The following is a 24975-nucleotide window of genomic DNA, read 5'->3' on the forward strand; positions in this document are numbered from 1 at the left end:
TATGGTGGCTCTTACATCCCATCATTTATCTTTAATCCCTTAAATAATCCATGCACCAATCTATAAGTACAACAACATAATATCCTATTACATCAATGTTCTTCAAAATAAATACATGTCAAAGAACTTAGCTATCCAAAAACATGATCAAAGCGATTAGCCATATACAACAAGGCAATTACTATAATAATGATCATGGACTAAGTCCTCCATACTACATCACATGACCTCAAAATAAATACATATAATAATTCTGAATGGCATGCAACTCAAAATATCCAGCTTTCAGGTATAATCTACTCAAGTTTCTTGCCTCGATCAACTTCACCTCTACCAGTATCTGAAATGATGCACCACAACACGGGGTGAGATATACGAATATATCTCAGTAAACCAGGCGTCCTTGGAGATCACTCCACCCTAAGGTTCACTTTCGGGGAACACACTATAATACCAACTTAACACATTCTTATCCATAAACATCACATTGACTTCAGAGAGATCCTCAAGGGTTGTTTGTCTTAGGTGCTCACCACAAGGAGATCCACATAGGGTTGTTTCCAAGGGAAGTCCACAATCTCACACTAGGGGCTTCCAAGAGAGATCCTCAAGGGCTGTTTCTCTTAGGCACATCCAAGAAAGATCCACAACAGGGCTATCTCTCTTAGACTCTCACCACAAGGAGGTCCACATAGGGCTGTTTTCAAGGATAAGACAAACCACCTGAAGATCCTCGTAGGGCTGTTTCCAGGGGAAGTCCTCACATCCGTCATACTAGTTACATTCGTTGGATTGATCCAAGGACTATTCAATCCCTTTTCTCATTCATCAGCCCCTACCTTATCTATCAACTATCAACAAAACCTCAATCATAACCCTCAACCATTACCTCATTCCTTATTTTTACATCTATTAATCATTCCTCAATACTCTTAAACAATCAAACATCAATCAATAATCATTAATCAATCATAACATTTATCAATGCATGAATCAATGCATGAGCATACAATCACTATCATCATTGCATATCACACCTCATAAACCATTCCTCCTCAGCGGAGTATGGTGGAACATTCAAGGGGATCAACCCCAAGGTCCAAAGGTTTTTCTTGCTTTTGAATTTTCCTCAAAGCTTTCCTTTCCTCAATTGAACACAACCACAAGGATTGGTCACTCCACTTGGTCCACTTGCTTCAATCCTAGTCATACAAGGGACACCATCAAACATATAACCAAGGCTAATAATGTAAGAAAATCCTTAATTTCAAGCATAGATTTCTCCAATTATCAAAGTATACTAAAATGACAATCTAAACTCATTTCTACTGTTTATTTATTATTCCTAACAATATTTCCAAATGAATTTAGCCTCAATCTTACTTAAACTCATAAAACCCACAAAACACTATTTATTATCTTCAACCTCTAGAAAACTCCATGAACACTAGGTTGGAGAAGTGGAAACTTACCACAATAGGTCACACAAATAAGCAATAGAGGTCTCTTAAGCTTCCATGGGTGAAAATGCCATCAAACTCCTCAAATCATCAAAGGGGTCGAAATCATTGGAGGAAGAGATCTCTTTCCACAAGGCTTCCCACCCAAAACCAAGCTAGGATTTGCAACGAGTGAAGGATTCTCTACGTTTTTGGTTTTGGAACGGATGCATTTGGTTGAGAAAATGGGGAAGGTGGGGTTTGCTCCTCAAATGATTTCACCCATTCTCCCTCTCTCTGTTTCTCGCGTGGAAGAAGAAGAAATGAGGGAAAGTGGGGCTGATTCTTCAACTTACATATGTTAAGTTATGTTAACTAGGTATAAGCTTATCTATCTATTCACCTCTATTCACTACCAAACTTTACCCAAAGGTCTGAAATATTTTTCTAGGAATATTTTTAACTTTTTTTTTTTGGTGTGCTGAGGAGAAACCCAGCAAAGAAACTACAAAACAGTCACTGTTCGAGCTATACAAACAGAAATAAATCAGCAATAAAAATAGATTGAATCTGCAAAAGGGGGAAACAGAAACTAGTCATATTAGGAGCAGTAGGATTGTCCAGAGGATAATTAGCCAGCCAGTCAGCAACATAATTTCCTTCTCTGTAAGTATGGACAAGCTGAATTCGCCAATCTTTTTGAAACGAAGCCCGTATTCGAGCCACCAAGTGGGACTCACGGGCTGCAACACCCTTTCTAGAAAGAATGATGATTGCAGATGTTAAATCAGATTCAACAATTAAATTTTTCCAGCCTTTCTCCCAAGCCATCTCCAAACCTTTAAGCATTCCCCACAGTTTGGCATTTAGAACATTGCAATTTCCAATCCTGTATGAGAAACCTTTAAGCCAGTGACCCTCATGATTTCTAGCCATTCCACCACAAGTAGCTAAACCTTGAGATCTTCTAGCAGCTTCATCAGTATTTAATTTAATCCAATGCTCTTCTGGTGGTTTCCAGCTAATGAAAATTTTTAACTTTACTTTCATATTTTGTGTACTTTTGCCTATCCATATTTTTATCCTTTAATTCTCACTGACTGCATTTTATACTTTAAAAGTGTCCTTAACTCACTAATTTTAACCTCTTACTTAATCCTACCCACTTATACATGCTTAATTATTTAATTGCAGGTAATTAATTAAATTATTAAGTTAGGGGTATTATACCTTTACAACCAATTTAATTGTCGTTGATTTTCGTCAATCTAACGGTTATAATTTATTGAATTTATTGGAAACTAATTAATAAATACGACCAAATAATTTTCAATAAATTATAACCGTTAGATTGACAAAAATCAACAGTAATTAAATTGATTGTAAAAATAGTAAATTTTTTTGGTAGTAAATATATTCTTTTCCATTAAAAAATTTGACGAATTTAATAAATTTTATATTAGTATGAATTGTATGAGCTTAAAATGTGTTTGTCACGATGTATCAATAACCCTTAGCATTTATTGAAGTTTCTCTCTATTGCAATTTTTCTTCTTGATTCCTTTGATGGTCGACTCGCTCAAAATCGAGTTCACAGCTTCGACAAAGCTCAAAAATCGATTTTCATCATCATCACAAAACTGAATACGAGGACAGTCATGGTCATCGCTATCCTTGCCCTAGAGAAAATCATAAAGAATACTTTGCTGGCGAAAGAGGGGATAGTTCATTTAACTTGAACTAAAACAAAACAAACCCAATCAAATTTCAGGTAGCTACCCTCCAATGGCTGATCTCCATAACTTGACTTGTCAAACCTGTGGTTCCGATGAGGGTCTTGACGGTTCCGATGGCTTCTTCTACTGCCTTCGCTGCGGTTCTCAGTTCGAGGATGTTGTTGACACAGCGGTTGACGATGATGATCTCTTCAACAAGGGCGGAGAGACCGGTGGCGGCGCTGTCTACAAGGCCAGTCACCAGCGCCGCCGCCAGCACCAGCGACCTGATGCAATCAAAGCTGAACCCATCTCTCAGTATGACTCCTTCTACGATTCCCAGTCAAATTTCATTAGGAATCTGAGGTTAGAAGATGAAACTCCTCAATGGAGCGATCATGGTCAAGTTAAAAGAGAGGAATTTGACAACCCCCCAACAGTTCCTGCAGATTTTGGAGGCTCGGAAGTTCCCAGCAGTGAAGATTACCACAAGGAGATAAGGATGCGGTATGTGATGGGGTTGCAGATTATGATTGAGCTTCAATGCGAAGCATTGGTGAAGGAGTTTAAGGTTACCCCTTTAATATGTGGCTTGGTTGGGCCTATTTGGCTGAGGTTTGTCTCCATGACTGGTGTTTTTGATGATGATTGGCCTAATAAAGCAATCTTTGAATCTGAGATGCAGAACGAAGGTAACAATATAAAGTTTCCTTGCCTATCTTTGAACCAGACCATGCAACAAAAAGTGGTACATGTATTGTAATATAAAAGTATAGGAGATGTGATCCTTATTACCTATTTTTTTTACTACTTGTTAGTACCGAATCTTAACCGTTGATTTCCGTCAATATAAGGGTTATAATTTATTGCAAATTAATAATTAATTAATAAGTATGATCCTATAAATTACAACCGTTAGATTGACGGAAATCAACGGTTAAGATTTAGTAGTAACAAGTAGTAAAAAAAAAAAGGTAGTAATTATAACCTCTCCCGTACTTTTATATTACAATACATGTACCACTTTTTGTTGCATGGTCTGGTTCTGTGTTTACCAATCTATTCCTCAATATAGGAGTTAATGCATATTCTAGGTTCATAATTGAGCATAATATGCCAATTTTTAGTTTATTTTCTGGTAACATATGTGGGGCATTACTATGTGTTTTTCATGAAAAGTTGACTAAATGCTTTATGTTTCTATCAAAATTTCAGAAAACCTGATATGTAACTCAAAAATTTACTTGACTAGCATCTTGCATCTGATTAGTCAGAACAACTCAGTTTGGTATTCGTTAAGCTTGGATTTGACATCTTTATTAGTGAATTTATTATAGAACAATAAGATAGAGGAAAGCAGAAAGCTTGACAAATTTGTACTAACTTTTCATGTTTATCAAGTGTCTAAAATAGTTTTTTACAGCACTCAGAAGAAACTTACCTTATTTTCATCATGCATATCTTGTAATTCATTTGAGTTTATTTCTTCCTTGGTCTCAGAAGAAAGAAAATATTATGAAGTACGAGCTAAATACGGAGCAGAACCCCGCAATGACTTTGGTCAGCGAGCTGCAATGATATGGTTCAGGTCTTTAAAGAAAATGATCCCCCTAGCTTACACTGTTGCAGTTTCGTTTCTGGCATGTCATCTTGCCAGGGAAGCTGTCTTGCCATCTGACATGATGAAGTGGACACGTGAAGGGAAGCTTCCCTATTTTTCTGCTTTTGTTGAAATTGAAAGGCGCATGGGACATCCATCAAGTGCGTGTCCTATCAGTTCAAGTGTTATGTTCAGGCCTCAGCGAGCTGTTCCGGTTCAGAAGCTAGAGTCATTTGCTGCATACATTGCTCAGTTCATAGGCTTGGAGTTACCTCCTGTGAACTTTAATGCAATAGCTTACCGTTATCTTCAAAAATTATCTCTTCCTGTTGGAAAGATTATTTCTTATGCATGCCGCATATATGAATGGTCAATGCCCCCAGAATTGTGGTTATCCTTATCCAAAAATTATTTTAGGCTTCCTACTCATGTTTGTGTTATGTCAATTCTGGTTGTGGCAATAAGGATTTTGTATAACATAAATGGTTTTGGGGAATGGGAGAAAAGTTTGTCTCTTAATGGTGGTACCAAAGACAATGGTGATATTGGTACCGCTTTTGCCTCCCATGATGGACATGATTTTGATAAAGAGTCAGCTGAAGATCCAGCAGGACCTCAAAAACATGAATTGGATTCTGCAGGGCTTCTCCAACACCTTCAATCAAGATATAATGAGATTGCAGATACTTATGGTAAAGTTTTTGTATGCTTATATTATTATCTTATTGATTCTATGTTGCCTGAATTTATATTCTCTTTTCCTCCTATTTTTGACATAATTAATTACCATCTAACATCCAGTATTTATGGACAGAGTATTCGAAGGACTTAACTACATATCTCAAATACTGTAGGGATGTTGTCTTTGCTGGATCAGAACCATCTTATGGGAACCATGAGGAAGAAAATATGATACAATACCTGTGGAATTTTTATCAGAATGAAGAGGTAATTAAAGACATTTATTCTGTTGGCATTCACATTTCTTTGGAATTACTTACAACTTTGTTTTCTTTCTTGGGATGTCTCAAGGATGAAGTCCCTATGCTTGTTATATTTTGTCTACGGGACATGGCCTGGCTGGCTCTGGATTTTTAATTTCTTTTCCAGCGATGCCTTGAAAATAAATTGGCTACATCACTATTTGCTAAAGGACATTAAACTTCAAGAAAAATACCATGAAGAATTAATTATTGTGCATGGGCTTTTATCCTGAAATCTAATTTCAACAAAATAGAATGACGAAAACGAAAGGAATTTCTCCTTTTTCCCGCAAAAAAATGAGGGGTCTCAAACTGCATATATTAAGTACCACAATCATTTACCTATCTATAAATATTTAGAACAACTTTTCTTTTGATGAAATTTATTAGGATAACTTTCTAGAAATCGACATGTTACTTTTCCTCTGTATTATGTGATTAATAACATTTACATGTTATCAAAATTACAATATATCTGCTAATGATTCCAGTATCTAAAATAAGTCTCAAGTATCCTTCATGAGCCAGCACTATCTACGGGTTTGTTTTGTTCTCTAAAGATATGTAATTGGAGTGAATGGTTATACACTCTGTATTATAATAGTAACTAGTCAGTGTAGTAGTCATGGATACTCTGTAGTGATTGCAGACATTGTATAGCTGATGATAATAAAGACCTCTTTCATGAATATTTTCTTCCAACTTATATGGGAAGAAAATTAAAGAGGCGAACCGGTGCAGTGGCAAACTGTTCCTTCATGACTGAAAGGTCATGGGTTCGAATCCAGGAAAGAGCCTCTTTGCAATTATGCAAGGGTAAGGCTGCGTACAAGGATTTCCTCCACCCCACACTCGCTAGTCGGGTTTAACGGGGAGTGGAATAGTTTTTTTATATGGGAAGAAAATTCTTTTCCATCTTCTCGGATAAATATGTAGGGCAGATTTTATTAAACTAAATTAAATCTGCGTTGTAATGTCTAGTTTCTAGGAATTGCTTTTGTTGGCTGACTACGTTGTGAAGAATGCTTGTCAATCTGTTCTAATTTGATGATGATACTTTTTATTTCAGAATGTTAATCCATCAGATCTAGAGCAATCTAATACTTTTAACCAAAGGAGGTCGAGAGGTGAGGGATGTGTTAGCACGACATCTACGGAGGAAAAGATGAGAAAGGAATGTTTTAATGAACCCTCTTCTGATGATGGCACTTGCCTTGCTGATAATTCTGCTGCAAGTGTGGATAATGATGATTCCGCTGCGAGTCTGCCGGACGGTGAAGACTCAGATTCCGATGAGCACGGTTCAGGAAAAACTCTTGTCAAGGAAGCCATTAGACGGATGAAATTAGACATGGAGGAGAACAGATTTTGTTATATACCACCCAGAGTCAAGCTGAATAAACTTGATTACCTTCACTATGTCAGAAAGAGGGATGAAGGTGCCCTGACCTATGTTGCTCATGCTGATTACTACATTTTGCTTCGGGCTTGCGCCCGGGTTGCACAAGTTGACATTCGGATTTTGCATATTGGTGTGTTGAGCCTTGAGAGAAGACTTGCCTGGTTGGAGAATCGGATTGATAAATGCTTGCATTCGAAACCTACCAGTATTTCTTGTCAGTTTTGTAGTGATATGGACACTGGAAATGTCTCTGATCATATATCTGGACAAACAAATTTGAATATTTGAGAATCAATTCATCATTGTTATAGTGTAACCACTAAAAAATAGAATTGATAAATTACATCCTCCGTATCCTCTTAAGTAACTGTTGAAACCATGTAAGTAAAGCAATGAAATCAACGAAACCAAGTTTTACTTATGCTTACACAATCATTATGTTGAGTGACCTACAGCTGTGTATTTTTATATAATGAGACCATAGTTATTAGTATCTTATGATACATGATACGATTTGTACAATATGATATGATTCACAAGTTCAGCAATATATATTGGGATTTGTATCGAATAATACGATACTATATCTTATGATACGATACATGTATCATGTGATATAAAAATTAAATCAAATTTTGTAACTTTTAATATATATAAAAAAAGAAATAGAGATTTGATTTGCAATTTAAATTAAAAAAAAAAACCTAAAAGAATTCTTTTTGGAAGAGAATGATGGATTAATTATGCCCCTGATAGTAATAGTAATAATATTAGTCTTAATAATTGATGAGTAGGAGAATAACTGATTTGCACTTTAATTATATTTTGCTTATTGAATCATTTTTGAAATTTGAATTTATATTAAATATTTTTAAATTATTTTTTATTATATTTTTGTATCTTACGATTCGATGCGATACATATTGTGATTCAACAATCTTGAATGAGACTTTGCACGGAAAGGAAAATATATAGATTGCATAATTCATTTTTTGGTAGTATTGGAAATGAAATTAACGAAACTAGATTTAATTCACATGATCATCTTTGTGTGGCACTTGCCCATCAGGGTTTATAGTTTATATTAAATTATTGATTATAATTATGAATGAGGTAGAAGAAGAGTATGCAGAACAAATATTTCGGTTAGCACTGGGAGCCATGAATAAAAAGTAAAAACCTACTCAAAGTAGTAATGAGTGATAAATAACTATTCGCTTTTAACACAAAGTAGCTTCCACATCTTCAATTTTACTGTTCGACTCCTGTGCTTCATCTCCCACGTTAATAGACGGTTTGTTCTCTTGCATGAAGCATACCTTTTCTGTAACTGTGTCAAGACGCATTAAAAGCCTTTCAAGCAGTTCTTGGCATTCCATTGCAGTAACCATCACGGTCAAACTTGCCCTACCCTTCCAGCATCCAATGGCTATTGTTAACTCATCCCCTTGGGGAGCCTCTGTAGCAGCTTTGTTCCCTGCAAAAAAGGAGAAGATCACGTAAACAGTCAAGTCAATGGGCATTTACTCTCTGCATCATGTTGTTGGTCCATCCATACATACCTTCACCAAGAACTACCACACAACAGCCTGGCATTAGGTTTGCTGCCCTTTTACCAAACTCAGCATCAACAAAATCTGCAAATTTTACAGATCTATACTGCAGAAGATGCTTGAAGTCTATAGGAGATGCAGAGAGAATCTGTTTGGTGATGTGAGGGAGAATAAGGGGCAATCCTTCAGAAGTGATCCGGAAAGCACATGGTGCAGAGCCACCTCCAAGTGAGGTTTGTCTTTCCTATATGATGAGGGCAAGTATATTTCATTTAGTTATTCACAATTCACAAGGACAAGAACCAATAAATATTTTTTTATATGTTATATTACAATATATAATCTATACCAATTATCACGTCAAAATGAAATCACACAGCACAGTAGTTGACGATGATTCAAATCCGATAAAGATCAAAATGTATTTCAAAATGAGTCAAGGAAACCAGAAATAGAAATAATTAACTCCGTACACAGTCATGCGTACTTATTCAATATAAAAATGTTAAAAAGTTTATAGACTACTTTTGCTAATAAAACATGGTTTGACTAAATTTATCTCCGTAAATGGATGGCTAGATCTACCACCTTTGACTGTGAGTCTCTACCTGCATCAGTCCTTGAAAGGTTATCATTCTCTCTATTACATTGGATAATTTAAACTAAGGAGCCTGTGCAACAAATAAATCACTCACATATTATAAGATAACAAAAACAATTCTTAATCGAGAATAAATTGTACTTACAAAAATCTTCAGGCCAACGGAAGTTATTTTAAGTTGATGCCCAACTGAGAAGTTCAACTCAATAACATCCTTAACTGACTTGGAGACATAGTAAATTCTTTTCACGTGGCTTGTATCGTTGTTTCTTGTTACAAGGTGACCATTGAATGGAAACTGCTTATCAATACCATAAAAAGCCTTAATGCTGTTAACAATTAGTTCATCTTTGAAGAAGACAACAGGGTCAACACCTCTCCATTTCCCTTGAATTTGCAGTTTTCTTTTAACCGGAGTGATATTTGCTATGTTTTCTACATTCCGAAGCTCTTGGGCTTCCTTGGAATCCCCTTCTTCACACGTAACAGGACTGACTTTCAAATCTTCTGTATCAGGTTCATTGTCATTTATATTAGCCTCTGAAACTTCTTCAAAAACTTCTTCATGTGTACTTTCTGATGGATTAATCTGCAATACTTGTGCATCTTCATTTCCCTGGTTTTCTGGTTCTTCATGTTGATTACCAAATTCTTTTCTAGGTTTTACCTTAATTGCTGCAAAAGAGGAAACAATCACAAACCTATAATGGCAAGGCACGTGTAAGAATACACATAATCAGGGTAAAAAGTTAAAAACAACTATTTGAAGGAGGAGTTATTTATTCCCAATGTTCACCAGAACTCCTTGACTATCTTTATCAAGATTTGAGAGAGATAGAAAAACAACTGATAGCATATAAGAAATTACCTGGCAGAGGAGAAACTTTCTCCAATACAGCAATAAAGAAGGCTCCAGTGTTCTGATCATGCGGCACCAACCTCATGCATCTCTCTAGTGGGACATCAGAAACTTCCTCAGTAATCTCATGCATCACAGGATTCTTCACCACTTGAACACCATCTTCAGAATTTCCATTAATATCATCAATAATGCTGTTATTACAATTACTGTCAACAACATCCTGATAGCTTCTTCCACTCGGAAACATGCTGGGAAGAACTACACTCTTACGGAGCTTGGGAACGTCTTTGCAAGAGACCAACCACATGCCCTTGTCACATACCTGCATCTCAAATGTCACACCTTCAGACGTGTTTAAATGCATACAGCTGCATAATAAACTTAACCGCTTCTTGGCTTCTAAATTTGAAGACACGAGCCTAATTACATACATAATCCAACAACTTCTGCTGGCAATGCATGTTCAAGTTGGGTAAATATAAGAATTTTATATTCAGATAATTTGAAACTCAATGTTTTGCCATGAACATGAACATGGGAATAACTCGATGGACATCCAAATGATCGATTAGAAAGAATTAACAACCATGACACTATTAAAAGATAACCCATCAATTGCCAAGGAATAATACTGTTTACTGATGAAACATACAATTCAACCAAGCAATGACAAGAGTTGGAACTTGGAAGACATATAACTGTCAAGATGAACTAGGTTTTCTGCCCACAGCGACTGTATGGGAAGTTTACTATATTCAAACATTGATTATCACCAGAGGGGGAAAAACAGAGGAAACATAGACAGCCCCACTCATACAACTTTCCTTCAAAACCCTCCCAGTCAATACTTGTAAGAAAATTGAAATAGTTTAGTTCATAAGTAATGAGGGCATTATCTCCTAAACTCCAGAAATATCATAGGCATGCTCAACTTTTTCATGTGTGAGCCAATCACGATATCCGTTTCTTGACATTAAATGTATTATCTTCAAAACTATACAACTCAAGGCAATAAATGGTCACAGAAAACACGAACCTTCCATCTTTTAAGACCTGGACGGCGAATAAGCTGAGGAAGCTCGCTAGAGACGTCAACAAGTTCAATAGACCCTTCACACCTCCGCAAAACCTGCATTTGGTTAGAAAAGTAGGGGGGGAATGAATTATGCCCAACCCCTCACAGAATAAATACTAAAAGGGCCAGAAGCAGTGTTTATGTATTTTCTAATAGATATCAAGACCAAAACTTTGGACATAAAATTCTCTATGAAAAAAATAAAATCTCCCAGCATTTTTATAAATAACAAGAAAAAACTCATGGTGTTTAATAAGAAAAAAGCAACTCCTTATGTTATATACTAATTATAAAGCGGTAACATCTCACGCAGAGTTTGTCCTTCATAATGTTTACTACCACAACAGAAAGATTTATTTTAACTATTGTAAGCATGAAGAATGGACCTTAACTAGTAAATAACAGAAGTAGGAATGAGGCACGTTCCAGAAGAAGATAGACACAATGACCCTGAACCATCAAGAGCTAGCTCCAAAACTATATTATTCTGCCAGTTAGCTTGCATTAATTAAATTACACATTGCAATCAAATATTTTCTTCAAATCAAAGCCATGCTTCATAAGAACATGTTATCTACCAGATATCTATGATATCAACTAATTGGTCCCTCATATTCCTAAAAAAAAATAAAACCATGAGTTATTTACTTGATATTTGGGGAGTTAGGGAGAAGGGGGGAGGGGGGGACTGCATCATTGGAAGAAATAAACTCCCGTAAAAAAAGCATGAGTTATTTACTTGATCTTACGAAAAATAAGCATTCCATTTAGAAATTCCAGAGCTGGACAGACTAGATAGCATGGCTGTCACCAAATGTAATTACAGAGCATTCAAGGCTGATTACCTCTGCAATGACAGCTTCATTCTCAATAGGATTCATTGAGCAGGTTGAATAAACCATTCTTCCACCAACTTTAAGTAAAGATACACCTGTGAAAATCAAAATAGCAGTTGAGTTTGCCAAAATCGTCTTCCGAGCTAATTCTGATTATCCCTAGTTCATTTAAATTCAGCTAAATCAGTAAATAGCAGCATTTTGATCCCAGTGCCATCTTTAAAAATTTTAGAACCAACAACAAGGGCCAATCAGTTTGAACTAAGAAAATACCAAATAATTACTTGGTGTAAAGAATGCTTTTCATCTTCTATACAACTTTCCTACCCAATAAACTAAGAGTGTACTTTCATTTTACCAATAGAGATCATAATTGAGAAAATAAGTGTATTATTTTATTTTTTTCCCCATAGATGTACTTATTATCCGCATAATACAACTCCCACACCCAATAAACTAAAACTTAATTATGATTGACCCACTTTAGTTATCTCGCATCAAGTGCATCTTAAAAGGAAACATCAAAACAAGCCTAAAAAGGACAAGCCCTAAAAACAGGTAGAAAACAATCAAAATGTACCTCGCATAGCAATTAGAACTTGTAGGTTATGAAGCCCATTTCCTGTCCCTGTATTCCTGCATACAAGCAAAATGAGTCTTAAGCAACAAAAAGAATATGGTCGCTGATGGGAAAAGAAGAAAATAAAAGAATGTGGAGACAGAAGGAACAAAAGCTACCATTTCCTCCAGAGATCAGGTGCCTTACGAAGGGTTCCATCTCCACTGCATGGGACATCACACAGAACACGATCAAATAACAGTCGGGCAATGTGCTGATCTTGCTCCATTGTATCATAATTCCTATTTAAATGACATCCTGGGAAGTGCTGAGCTTCATGATTAGTGACGATTAGGTTGGCTGTGCACATTCGTTTCATTTGATGGATGAGAAGATTACACCTTTGGACATCTAGATCATTTGCTATAACCTAATTATTAAAAATAGACTAATCAATAAATTTTGCCCATGAAACTTGACGAGGAAAGATCATATTTAGTAAACTATATAATCTGGAAAATCAAATAATACATAGCCAACGAAATAGAGAATAACATTATCTAATTATAAAGACACAAACCATTCCATCAGGCAGTGATCCTGCTTTATTTGATCGGTGTAAAATCTCAAGCAATTGGAATGTTTTTGAACCAGGTGCAGCACACACTGAACAAAAGCAATGAAAAAGCAAAATAGTTAAAAAACTGAAATTCACATTCCAAATAAACAAAATAGCACAAGAGCAGGTAAAAATGACAAAAGTACTTCAGCGAAGCATTAATTACTTACTATCAAGTACAAAGTGATTTGAATGCACATCCAAGAACAGAGGAGGCACCTATATTGCAAACAAACATTTGTGCTCATAAGTTAAATTCTTGAAAGGTAAGTGCCTAAAGTAAACTCAGGCACTAAACCATTCAGCTCTCTAAATAAAATTCATTCGTTTTGTATGATCACGAAGATGGACAGACAGTATGTAAACTGGCCCACCATGCTGACAGCTTCCTGTCTTGTAATATTTCCAATTTCATTTTCTAGCTTTAAGAATTCATGAAACCTGAGAGATTAACATAATAAGAAGCAGGAATTGGACATATTAGGTATAAGAACTAACTTATATGCTCAATTAATTTCAATTAATTGTTTGAAAATAAATCATTCATTCTGATATAAATAAAGGCAAAAACATAATTAAATGTGACCAACCAGTCCTGCAAGAGTCATACACATGACAATCATAGTTAGGTAATAACCAAACATCAAGTCATAATACATCATGTAAACTGTCGCACTATTAGAACCTATGTTGCACCGACACCGACACCGAGACGGGACACGGGATATGACATGACACTCCGACACGATAATTCTAAAAAATGTTAGATTTCGACACATTAGGACACGTTTTGATATTAAATAATATTTTAAATTTATGTAGTGTATATTATATTTAATATTCAATAATTTAAAAAAATTAAAGTTAAACTTATAATATCCATCAATTTTGTAAAGAAACATAAGATATCACAAATATTTATATTAAACTCAATAAAATGGTAATTGTAATCGTACGAATCTAATAGTTGGAACTAAAAACGCAACGTAATGCAATCTTTGAACCTTTTTTGAGTCTTTGCAATGTGTGTTGGAGTATCGGGAAGTGTCGGACACGATACGTCAGGTGTTTTGAAGTGTCGGTGCTTCATAGGTTAGAAGAACTACATAACCCAAAACCAAACAATTCAGACTATGCACTAAGTCACACTCATAGATCAGTACTTATTTACCTCCCAAGTGTTTGATTCTTCCTGAGCTGCATACGGGAAAAATTAGAATGCCAAGCAAGATTCTCAGGATACCATGGCAAAGGTCTAATAGCATCAGTATCATCCCCTTCAACAACAACCTATACATAACAATTCAGAACCAAAATACAAAGAATTCAAACACAAAAACCAACAGAAGAAGCATGGTTATAATGGCAATGGCATTGCCGTTGATGACTTGCCTCGGATTGAAGAGAATGCACAAAATCATTCTCCAGTTGAGACCGAATATCCGCAGAAAACCTGCTACTGCAATCAGCCACCAGTTGGGAGTTTGTTACAGTTTGTTAATTAGTTTTGTATTCCGTTACGCGAAACCGAATATCGTCGTTCTGTTAGAGTTAGTTAATTAGTTATGCATTCTGTTGGAGTTAGTTGGTAGACAGTTGAGCTGTTGATACAAGATCTAAATCCGAATACCTGGAATTGATTCTGAATGCTGTGGGCAATGGAGTTCTGAGAACTCGCATGAATGCATCCCATTCATCTGAGGATAGGATTCCCTGCTCCTGAAAAAGAAAAAAAGTATCTGAAATAAGGAAAAGAGCAACGAGTTGGTGATAGTAGTAGATAAGGCATGGCTTGCCTTGTAATAATGATCGAAAGCAGGGTTTTGAGTATCGAAGCGAGTCGAAGTAGGATTTGAAGAGGAAGATTCTGAATCTGGACGCTTCCACTTCCACACATTCTCTCTGCTCTGCTGGAAATGCTTTCTTTGAGTACGACCCTTACCTCCTTTTCCTTCCCTCATAGCCTTCGAGTTTCACTTTCAGAGTGCAATTGCAGCACTCGTAGCCAAAGCCAATTCTTTCCGGGTCAACCAGACCGTAAACATGTTGGGCTTGGGCCTTTAAAAGTTGGTTTGGATGATTTTTAAAAAAATAAATATTTGGTATTGATAAGCCCTTATAAGCATAACATATATTGATGAGATGGTTATATTGACATATTTTTTTTTTATAAATTTACAAATTATATTATGTTCAACCGGTAAGATTTTATTTAAGAATATTTTACCGATAAGACATAGTGTAGTTTGTAAATAAAAAATTTGTAAATATAATATTTTTCTATATTTATTACGGGTTTTATGAATATTGTAAAGCGTCATTTCAACCAAAAAACTTAAGTTAGTAGGTGAGGCTAGGGATGTGCATGGATGACCCGAATCGATTTTTTTTAAAAACCGAACCAAATTGGTTTAAACGGTTCAGTTCAAAAATGGTTCGGTTCGGAAGTGGTTCGGTTCAGTGAAAACGGTTCGGTTCGGAACCGATTCGGGTCGACTCTATTTTGAAAAGAAAAAATTTAAAATTTAAAAAAATAAAGTTATAAAAATCAATTTGGTTCTGTTCGAAAACGGTTCGGTTCGGTTCTTAAACTGGTTCTAAAAACCGGTTCGGTTCATGAACTGGTTTTTTAAAAATCAATTCGGTTCATGAACTGATTTTTAAAAACCAATTATTTTAAGTGCAGTTCAGTTTGGTTCATGGTTCGGTTCAGTTTTTTGGTTATTTTGCACACCCCTAAGTGAGGCTATATTAATAATTTCATATATCTTTAACAAATATAATATTGCAGGACACTTCGTGTCATAGACACATAAATATTGTGGGTTACTACATAAAAAGAAAAAAAATTGGAATGAGTCCCACACTTTTTTAAGGGTGTAGGAAAAAGAAATTATATTTTCCATTTATTATTTACTTCAGTCAGAGTGCAATTGCAGCACTCTAACTTCACTCATAGTATTACTGGATGGAATATTATTAAGAAAAAAACTCTCTCAATGGAAGCTAATTTGAATAATATTCAAAGATGGAAGCCAAAAAGTAATTGGATAGATCACAACTGAAGCAGAAAAAGAAAAGGTATCGGATTGGCATGAAATTTATTGAAGAAAAGGTTCAATATTTCAATTTAAATCTATATCCGTCCAAGCAGCTTTATGCCAAATTAAGATGAATGACTCACCTCTTGAACAAAAAAGAAAACGTATCATATTTAGCATCAAACTCTATCCAATTCAAGTTAAATATCTTAACCATCGTCGCCTCGTACAGCATAGTGCCATCAGATAATAGTCCCATTTCATTTTTGGCGTAACTTGTTATTTTGTTATGATATCCCAAAAAATAAAATATCCCAGGAAGATTTTTTATTTCAAAGATAAATTAATAAAAGGTTGGAGGATCATGGTAACAGAGACCAATATTATATATTAACATAAGACATGGAATTTTTGCCAAGTACAGAATGCAAGAAAGAGATGAAATTCCCTTATTCTAAACATTAGGCAGAGATAAGACAATTGAAGAGAGCTTTTGATTCGGACCAAAAAAACATCTTGTCTTAAAGCTTCTTTTTCTTTTTCTTTTTCCCATGAAGTCAATTGGTCAGCAAGGTAAAATGTGAAGTCTTAGTAACACTCACAATGCACAAACAAAATCCCCACTTGCTTCTATATCATCATAGTCAGCATCTGAATCCATCTCATCAAGGTCCATGCTTCCTCCAACAAACTGTCCACCAATTTTTGGTCCCTCACCTGGTTTCCGAGCCTCTTGAATTATGGACAGTATTTCTTCAATGCTCTGAGATGAATCATCCACATCACTCACATCATTTTGCAACTTACCTTCCCCTTCATCCATAAGTTCCATTGGCAATGGCATGTTATTAAGGAACCACGGGTGCACTTTAATTTCTGGGATGGGGATTCTCTGCATGTGTAACAACGTAAAAAAAAGTTGACAACATAGAAACTAAAACCATATGTTATTCAACAAAAATATTTATATACGAATGAACTAATTATCATACCTTCTCGGGGTTAGCCACAAATATTCGAGACAAAAGTTGTCTACAATCTTTCGAGATACGAACGTAGTCTGGAATAGAATAGTGGACACTAAGAATTCGCTGTCAAAATAAAAATAAAATTATAAAATTGGGTGATAAGTTTATATTATAACACTTGAAAGTTTGACATTTGTTATATATGCATAGAGTAGAAATAGTATAGGTTTAGTCTCACATCATATATTTCAGGTTGTATGTACCCAATAGTTTTATGGGAAATATTACTCTCCTTTTACATGAGGTAACTTATCTCATTTTCTTTCACTTCGATTTTCGCACCCCACTTTTTTCTTCTTTTTCTTTTTTCTTGTAATGGTGGGACCCACCCATTTTCTCTCTACCACATGAGATAACTATCTTATGTGGAAGGAGATTAATAAAACCCTAGTTTTATATATAAAATAACCTCCACTGTGCTGTCAAGCACCCAATAATATTTGGTTATCTAACTAACCTGAATTGTTTTTCTGAAGTTTCGTGGGTCATCTGGATCTTCAAAAGGATAACCACCAACTAGCATCACATATAAGGTTACCCCACAAGACCAAACATCAGCAACCTACACGTTCTCAAGGATAAGAAAATATTTGGTAGCCAAAGTTAGCTACAAATTTGTAAAACACCTCTAATTATTAAAAGGAATAGGTTATTCTATCTATTATTTTTTCTGTCTATCTTTATCTACCATTCTCCAACACCGTTAGATCATAATCTTAACTAACATTTATCTTTTTCTCTCTTCTTAAGATTCTGATGTAATGATATTGAAAAGTGGTAAGCAAAGGTAGAATAACTTAGAAAGTAAAAGTTATCAGCAAAGTTTACCTTTCCATCATATTCTCTTCTTGACAATACTTCCGGTGCAATATATGCTGGAGTTCCCACGGTAGATTTAGGCTGGGAGTGCAGAACAGATGACTGAAGAAAGAGAGAGAGAGAAGAATTGGTAACAGGGTCTAACTAGAACTTGAAAAATGTTAAATGAAATCAAGTGACACTCGCCTTGGAGTAACCAAAGTCACATATTTTGAGTTGGGGTGCTAAGCTTCCATCTAAAAGTGTGTTTTCCAGCTTAAGATCTCTATGGCAAATGTCCTGCAAGAAAATGATATCTTCAATTCAGCTAAAATATTAGGATTCAAAACTGAAACATTCACTGAAAAAGAAGCCATTTAGATTCAGATTGGACAAGATTAATAGTACCATTGAATGACAATAGCTGACTCCAGAAATCAATTGCCGGAAGAAATATCTTGCCTATGGACGCAAAAGAGGAATTTAGGACAAAAGATTTAATGTTTACAAATATCTCGAATGTGAAATAATGTGTACTAGTTTTAAAAAATAAAACACTATACAGGACTTTGAAATTACAAAAATAAAAATGTTACTACAAAATGAAATTTTATTATTAAACCCTCTGTTGAGCAGGGTTGGAACCAACAAGCTATAAGTACTTGCTATTGAAAAATTCAACACATAGAGTCGTATTTGCTAAATTGAGAAACAGCACTCCTACTTTGTTTAATACAAAATGTACTGTGGATGCAACCTTTAGTACTATTGTGGGAGTAATTAAGAAATTACATAACTAATATAGTGGCCTCTTGGACAAGAGCATTATCATTAAGTCAACGGAGCTTTCCATTATCAATAATAAAAAGCGATCTAAATAGTAAATACCTCATCCTCACAAAATCTACCAGCGTTGCATATTCTTTCAAATAGTTCTCCCCCTGCAGCATATTCCATGACTATAGCTAAATGAGTTGGAGTACACAACACCTGCAATGAATTGCCATTTCATCTTCATCGCCATTAATATTACAAATTAGCAAGAGGTGATAGGCAAACAAGTGCATAAGAAATGACACCTTAGAGCTTAGGGATAATATATGGCACTGACTTTGCATACTAATGAAAATGATATCCAATGTAATAATAAAAAAAAAAGAATAAATATCATTTTTGGTCCTCAACAAATTTCAGGATATCTGATTTAGTCCCTAGCAAATAAAAAGGCTATTTGTGGTCCCTAAGAAATTTAAAATGGAACCATTTAGTTGAAATCGTGGTCTTCAAAAAAGACCCACATTAGTTCCTCAAAAGGACTAAAATAGATCCACTTTGAATTTTTTAAGAACCACGAATAGCTTTTTTTATTTGCTAAGGACTAAAGCGGGCATCGGAGGACCGAAAAAGATATTTACTAAAAAAAAAAAAAAAGGTTCTTACCTCTTTAAATCTAATGATATTGGGATGTTTCAGGGACCTATGATTTATAATCTCCCTTTGAACATGCTCATCAATCTGCAAAATCCAAAAAGATAACAAGGCAGAGAAATTGAGTTTAAAATCAAAAAAAAAAAAAAAAAAATTACAACCTTTAGGCCTCTCTCAATGATCTTGACAGCATAGAGCTCACCACTCCGTTTCTCCCTTACCAACTTTGCTACCCCAAAGTTCCCTGACCCTATATCTTTAATTATCTCATACTGTTCTTCCATTTGTTTTATATATATACTTGAAAGCTTCAAGCTCAAGCTAACAATATAGCCAACAGGGTTGTTGTATTGAAGAATATATGAGCTAGCGAATTGAACAATCTTCTATGTGTGGAGCATCACCATCTTCTTCATGGCCTCCAAATTCCAATGGGGAAAGATGTTTGCAAAAAATTTTAATGTGTTTTGGGTTTGGCTGCCATTTATATCACAACTACAAGTGGAATATCAATATGCCTTCAGAAAGAGAGCTAAAGCAGAAAGACGAAAATGGCACAAATCACACGTGGCCTCAAATTACTTGTCCACGTTAATCCGACGTGGGAGATGATTGCACCGTCCATGGAGAAATCACAATTTTATGTGACTATCCAATAACATTTAAAAATTCCTCCCGTCCATAAATACAAGTATTCGCTCATCGTCAGAGAGAATTTAAGACAATATTCATTATACCAATGATTGATAAGTGTCATTATTATCACATTTCACACATAGCGGTAATTTTCATTTTTTAGCAACTAATATTAAAAGACATTTTTCTTCGGCCAAGGCCTTCTATAAATAAAAATAAAATAAAAGAATTTAACGATTAATAACCCGTGTCAACTCCCATTAGATATAGGAATCTGGATCATCTACCATTTAAAAAAAATTATAAAAAATTTCAATCATAGAAAAAATCTCATTATTATTATATGGGAAAATTGTTTATCCTTTCAAATGACACAACTTATATCCTTTCACTCTTACAAAGAGATGGGACCCACACCTTTATTTTTTTTGTCAACTCTCTCTTCTCCTTTATTTATCTATTTCTCTCTCTTAAAATGACACAACTTTACATCCTTTAAAATGATACACACATTTTCCTTATTATATATTATAAAACTTAGATAACACATAAATTTTTGGACGAATAACCGCACCTAGCTATTTTTATAAAGTACAGGTGATCTTTTTTTTCCTATTGAATGAAAGGAAGGAAGGGGAATGACGTGGACGGTGAGGAGATACAGAGAGGCAACGGGATGTGATACCCCCACACTATGGGATGGAAGGGAAAAGGTAGGGTCCAGTTTTCCATTGTTGTTTCTTAGATAGTTAGATGTTATTCCATCAATGAGAAAATTGGAAGTTTCCTTGAAATTGGGTTGGGGGAATATGACATTTCTTTCTCGGGGATTTTTGTGTGCTCAGCTTACCATGATTCCATAAATATCAGAAAATGTTCCTTTGACATAATATATATATTTTTTTTTACTATCTTAAAAATTATTATTTTACTGAAATATATGCCGTGTATTGTATTAGTGTCATTTGACTTATTTCAAGGTGGAAGATGATAAAGGGTGGGGTCGTGGGGATGCCTTTCATTTCAACTAGGAGATAAAGCTCCATAACCATTCACCATTACAATATCTTAGCTGAGAGCGTTGAATGAGTAATACATAACAACATCACATTAATTATGGCAGGCCAGATAGCATAAAGTTTTGTCATAAGACTAGATCATGACACTACTTTTAACTACCTTGGTCAAAGAAATTGTATGCCGTCAATTCTCTCTTGACAAAATTTGATGCAAACCCTCAAATCAAAAACAGGATCATAAGATATACCGCAATCATTTACAAAATATCAAGCGAAGACGCAAGGTATTATTTGTCGAGGGATTCGATTATCATTCTCATCTTTGCCTGACCTCGCAAACATGACCTCTTCGGCCGTTTTGATGATCCTACTAAGGATCTTAATTAATTTATCTTGCATGTAGATATCAAATTCAAATTTATAATCCTCGATATTTTCTGGAGTAAAGATATATCTCCAAAACAAAACAAAACAAAACAAAAAATTAATAAAATGGATCCTCCCATATTTATATTATGTGAAAGATCACAATCATTTATTGACTAATAAATTGTATGTGATTTTTCAGTATGACACGTAAAGACCAGCCGCATCAAGATTTACTGTCTCGTTAGTGATACTTTGGCCAAAAAAATTTATTCTATTTAAAGATAATCCGAGCAGTTTAATAGTATCCCATGCTTATGACAAGCTATAATTGCTTATTCGGATTGGACTGATCTCATACTAGTAATTTGTCATAAATTGTCGTGGATATTAGAATAATATTTTAATCAGCAATGGAGTAATTCAACTATAGGAAACTACAATTGTAACAACAACACTGTTATTAAATTCGACTGACTCATTGATTTGGTCGTAGTACTGGTTATTGGTCGCTGATCTGAATATATATAAACATATAAAATTTTATATAAATATAAATATATAAATTTAATTATATTCTCCATATCTAAAATGAGTTAAACAAGATTCACTAAATAAGTTCAAAAATTATCCAATCACACTTTTACAAATTCATGAAGCACAAATAAATGAAAATGCACGTTATTACTATGTCAATTTAAATTGCAACTCAAAATTCACATAAGTATACCTCTCAATGATATTGGACTTATATTTTTCAAATTCATCTACATTGAAATGACATATGTCACATTCTCTTAATTTATTGTTCCGCAAATTGCTTCAGTATTGAAAGCTGAAATTGTTTATCAAAAAAAAAAAAACTAAAATTTAAGATCATTGTAAAAGAGTATACTAGCAAATAAAATTAAAAATAAAATAAAATGAGTTCTATATTTTTTTCTAACAAGATGAAACAACTTTGGTTTTTTGGTTTTTTTTTTATATAAAAATTCATGACTTAACCGGGTTACCGGTTTTGATCGGGTTTGGCCAGTTTTGTTCGGGTCAGATGCATGACTAGTCTAACGCTTGGCGGACGCAGGAATTTTAAGAAGAGGATAAGATAAACAATACTATTTCATAAATAAAAGTACTTGAAATACAATACAAACTTAATATACAAAAAATTGAAAGAAATCTATTACAAAATTAATATCACTTCACTTACTCTTGCTCTACGTGTTTTCATATTATTAAACTCATATATAATTGAATCCGTGCTAAAACTCAAAATAATTCCTTTTTCAATGTATGTAATTAAAGATAGTTTATGACTATACATACATGCAATGATCTTAGGAAGGTGGAAGTTGATTCTACTTGGCTCTAGAATTTACACAGTCAAAGGCTGAAGAAGGAGGTTGGTGATGGACGAAACACGAAAAGGAGAGAGAGGATGATATGATGTTCTCAAAAAAAATATGGATAAGGAGGCGTTTGGTAGAGGACAAAAAATTTTTTACTAGGGAAATATAATTACTGGGAAAATGGTAGGAAAGTCAGGTTGTTGGAAAAATTTAAAAAAAGATGTTTGGTTGACCGAAATATTACCGGGGAAATTTATTTAAATTTACAAAATCTAATCTATATTTGAGAGGAACTTCGCACCTGTTTTTCCACTTCCCTAGTTATCTCAAAATACCACATCTCAAGTGGTATTTTGTAACAGTGAATTTCACCTAAAAATCAATATCAAAGTCGTTTCCTAGCCTTCCTATTTGCCTAGTAATTTTTTCAAAAACTTAAACCAAACGTGATATTTTCCAATATCCACTCACACTTCCCCATCAAATCCAAAATAAAACTTATACCAAACGCACCTTAAAAGTGTGGGCAGAAGCATGTAAAACTGAAGGAAAAAATGTGTACAATACAGTAATTTTATCATCACATTTTTCTACATATATTACAAAAAAAAATCCAAATTTTAGAGGGGGGCGGGGGGGCCACCCTAGCCCCCCTACTGGGTCCGTCCCTACGCTTGACCCGAACCGATTTGATAATCGATTTACCGAGTTTCAAGTCGACCCAACCGGGTCAGGCCGAATTTCACATCACTGCTTATAAGAGTCTTATATCTGATTTTAGGATAAATATATACAAATTTTTTTAGCTGAATTAAGTTTGTTAAGTAATGGTTTAACTCCTAATCAAGTTTCAACACTAACTATAAATATACAACAGGTTAATTAAGTTCGTGTAAAGGGAGGAATTATTCTGCTCACCCTTTATCCTGAAATTAAATCAGAATAAACACATCATTTATTGTTCATTTTAAAAATAAAATTATTTTTATAAAAACCCTTATCCTAATTAGTATGTAGCATTATTGCCGGTAACTATTAATTTATTTATTTAATTATAATTGCAACTGACAAATATGAGCGCAAGAGATACGGAACTTCTTCAAACCTGAGAATATAGAATCAACCATCCTCCGTGTGTGTGTCTCTGTATATATATATGTTTGCATTTAACACGACACAACAAACTTTCTTATATACACAACATTTTGTGGAGCCCACACTTTTTGAAGAAAAAAGAAAATTACAACATGCAAAACGAATCTCTATGACGTTACACAATCACTTTTCCTACGACATAACTCTTATAAAATCTATATATATATATATATATATATATATATATATGAAAAATAATTTGTAAAGTGAGTGTGTATAAATATTGATGCGCTCACCTAAAAATTAGGTCATTTTGGGTGAGATAAAGGAAGTTCGTGTTCAAAATTGATTATAGAAAATGGAAATATTATATTTATTTTCACCTTTGTATGGTTATGATTATTCATATTTAATACTTTCACACTATAAAACGACATAGTTTTATATGACTGCACCAATCCTTAAGGGCAGTGACTGTACATCCACTAAACTCATATATATGTGTATGTGAAAAATATTTATCAAACAGCATGAAATATATTTATCTCCGTCAACCCAAAACTACGTCATTTTGTTTATGTATTTTCTAATATTAATTGATTTACCTTTGAATGATTATAATTCAATTTTTTTCTCTCTTCCTTTATTACAATTGATTCATTTTTGTACACTTATGATTTAGTAGCCGGAGATAAAGTTATATCAAGTAGCTTGAGAAACGATAAGCCATATATATATATATATATATATATATATATATATATACATATATATATATGGAAAATGTTTTACCGGAGATAAACTTATCTCAAGTTGCCGGAGAAATGTTTTTCCATATATATACAGAGAAATGTTTTTTCATATATATATATATATATATATATATATATATATATATATATATATATATATATATATATATATATATAGGGTTTAGTGTGTGTCATTCAAAAAGACAAGTTGTGTCCTTT

At 34.3% G+C, this 24975-nt stretch overlaps 3 protein-coding genes across 6 annotated transcripts; 1 reads left to right on the forward strand and 2 right to left on the reverse strand.

The window, feature by feature from the left end:
* Positions 1-2967: 2967 nt before the first annotated feature.
* Positions 2968-7528, forward strand: LOC133283696 (TATA box-binding protein-associated factor RNA polymerase I subunit B). Of its 3 annotated transcripts, XM_061480601.1 has the most exons (5): positions 3314-3472; positions 3595-3846; positions 4655-5446; positions 5569-5702; positions 6807-7528. In XM_061480601.1, the coding sequence occupies exons 1-5, from the start codon at positions 3331-3333 to the stop codon at positions 7425-7427; spliced, it is 1941 nt and encodes a 646-aa protein (XP_061336585.1). In that variant the 5' UTR covers positions 3314-3330; the 3' UTR covers positions 7428-7528. The 3 variants fall into 3 exon arrangements, with proteins under 3 accessions (XP_061336583.1, XP_061336584.1, XP_061336585.1); XM_061480599.1 differs by having other exon boundaries at positions 2968-3846; XM_061480600.1 differs by having other exon boundaries at positions 2968-3846; positions 4658-5446.
* Positions 7529-8179: 651 nt separating this feature from the next.
* LOC133283693 (uncharacterized) lies at positions 8180-15205 on the reverse strand. Its single transcript, XM_061480594.1, has 15 exons — positions 15041-15205; positions 14875-14963; positions 14637-14703; positions 14416-14534; positions 13619-13685; positions 13415-13463; positions 13206-13291; positions 12805-13055; positions 12647-12702; positions 12076-12161; positions 11192-11284; positions 10162-10477; positions 9439-9968; positions 8702-8936; positions 8180-8616 (listed from the first exon to the last, which is right to left on the reverse strand). The coding sequence occupies exons 1-15, from the start codon at positions 15203-15205 to the stop codon at positions 8360-8362; spliced, it is 2466 nt and encodes an 821-aa protein (XP_061336578.1). The 3' UTR covers positions 8180-8359.
* A 1442-nt stretch (positions 15206-16647) lies between these two features.
* LOC133283694 (serine/threonine-protein kinase SAPK2-like) lies at positions 16648-19974 on the reverse strand. 2 transcript variants are annotated; one of them, XM_061480595.1, is made up of 9 exons: positions 19701-19974; positions 19552-19626; positions 19000-19101; positions 18520-18573; positions 18319-18411; positions 18142-18234; positions 17771-17875; positions 17278-17376; positions 16648-17177 (listed from the first exon to the last, which is right to left on the reverse strand). In XM_061480595.1, exons 1-9 carry the CDS (start codon positions 19821-19823, stop codon positions 16884-16886), a joined length of 1038 nt encoding a protein of 345 aa, XP_061336579.1. In that variant the 5' UTR covers positions 19824-19974; the 3' UTR covers positions 16648-16883. The 2 variants fall into 2 exon arrangements, with proteins under 2 accessions (XP_061336579.1, XP_061336580.1); XM_061480596.1 differs by lacking the exon at positions 17771-17875.
* Positions 19975-24975: the final 5001 nt, after the last annotated feature.

Source organism: Gastrolobium bilobum, unplaced genomic scaffold (genome assembly GCF_033153095.1).
Source record: "Gastrolobium bilobum isolate Gb01-03AN ecotype WA unplaced genomic scaffold, APGP_CSIRO_Gbil_v1 utg7888, whole genome shotgun sequence".
Lineage (NCBI taxonomy): Eukaryota > Viridiplantae > Streptophyta > Magnoliopsida > Fabales > Fabaceae > Gastrolobium > Gastrolobium bilobum.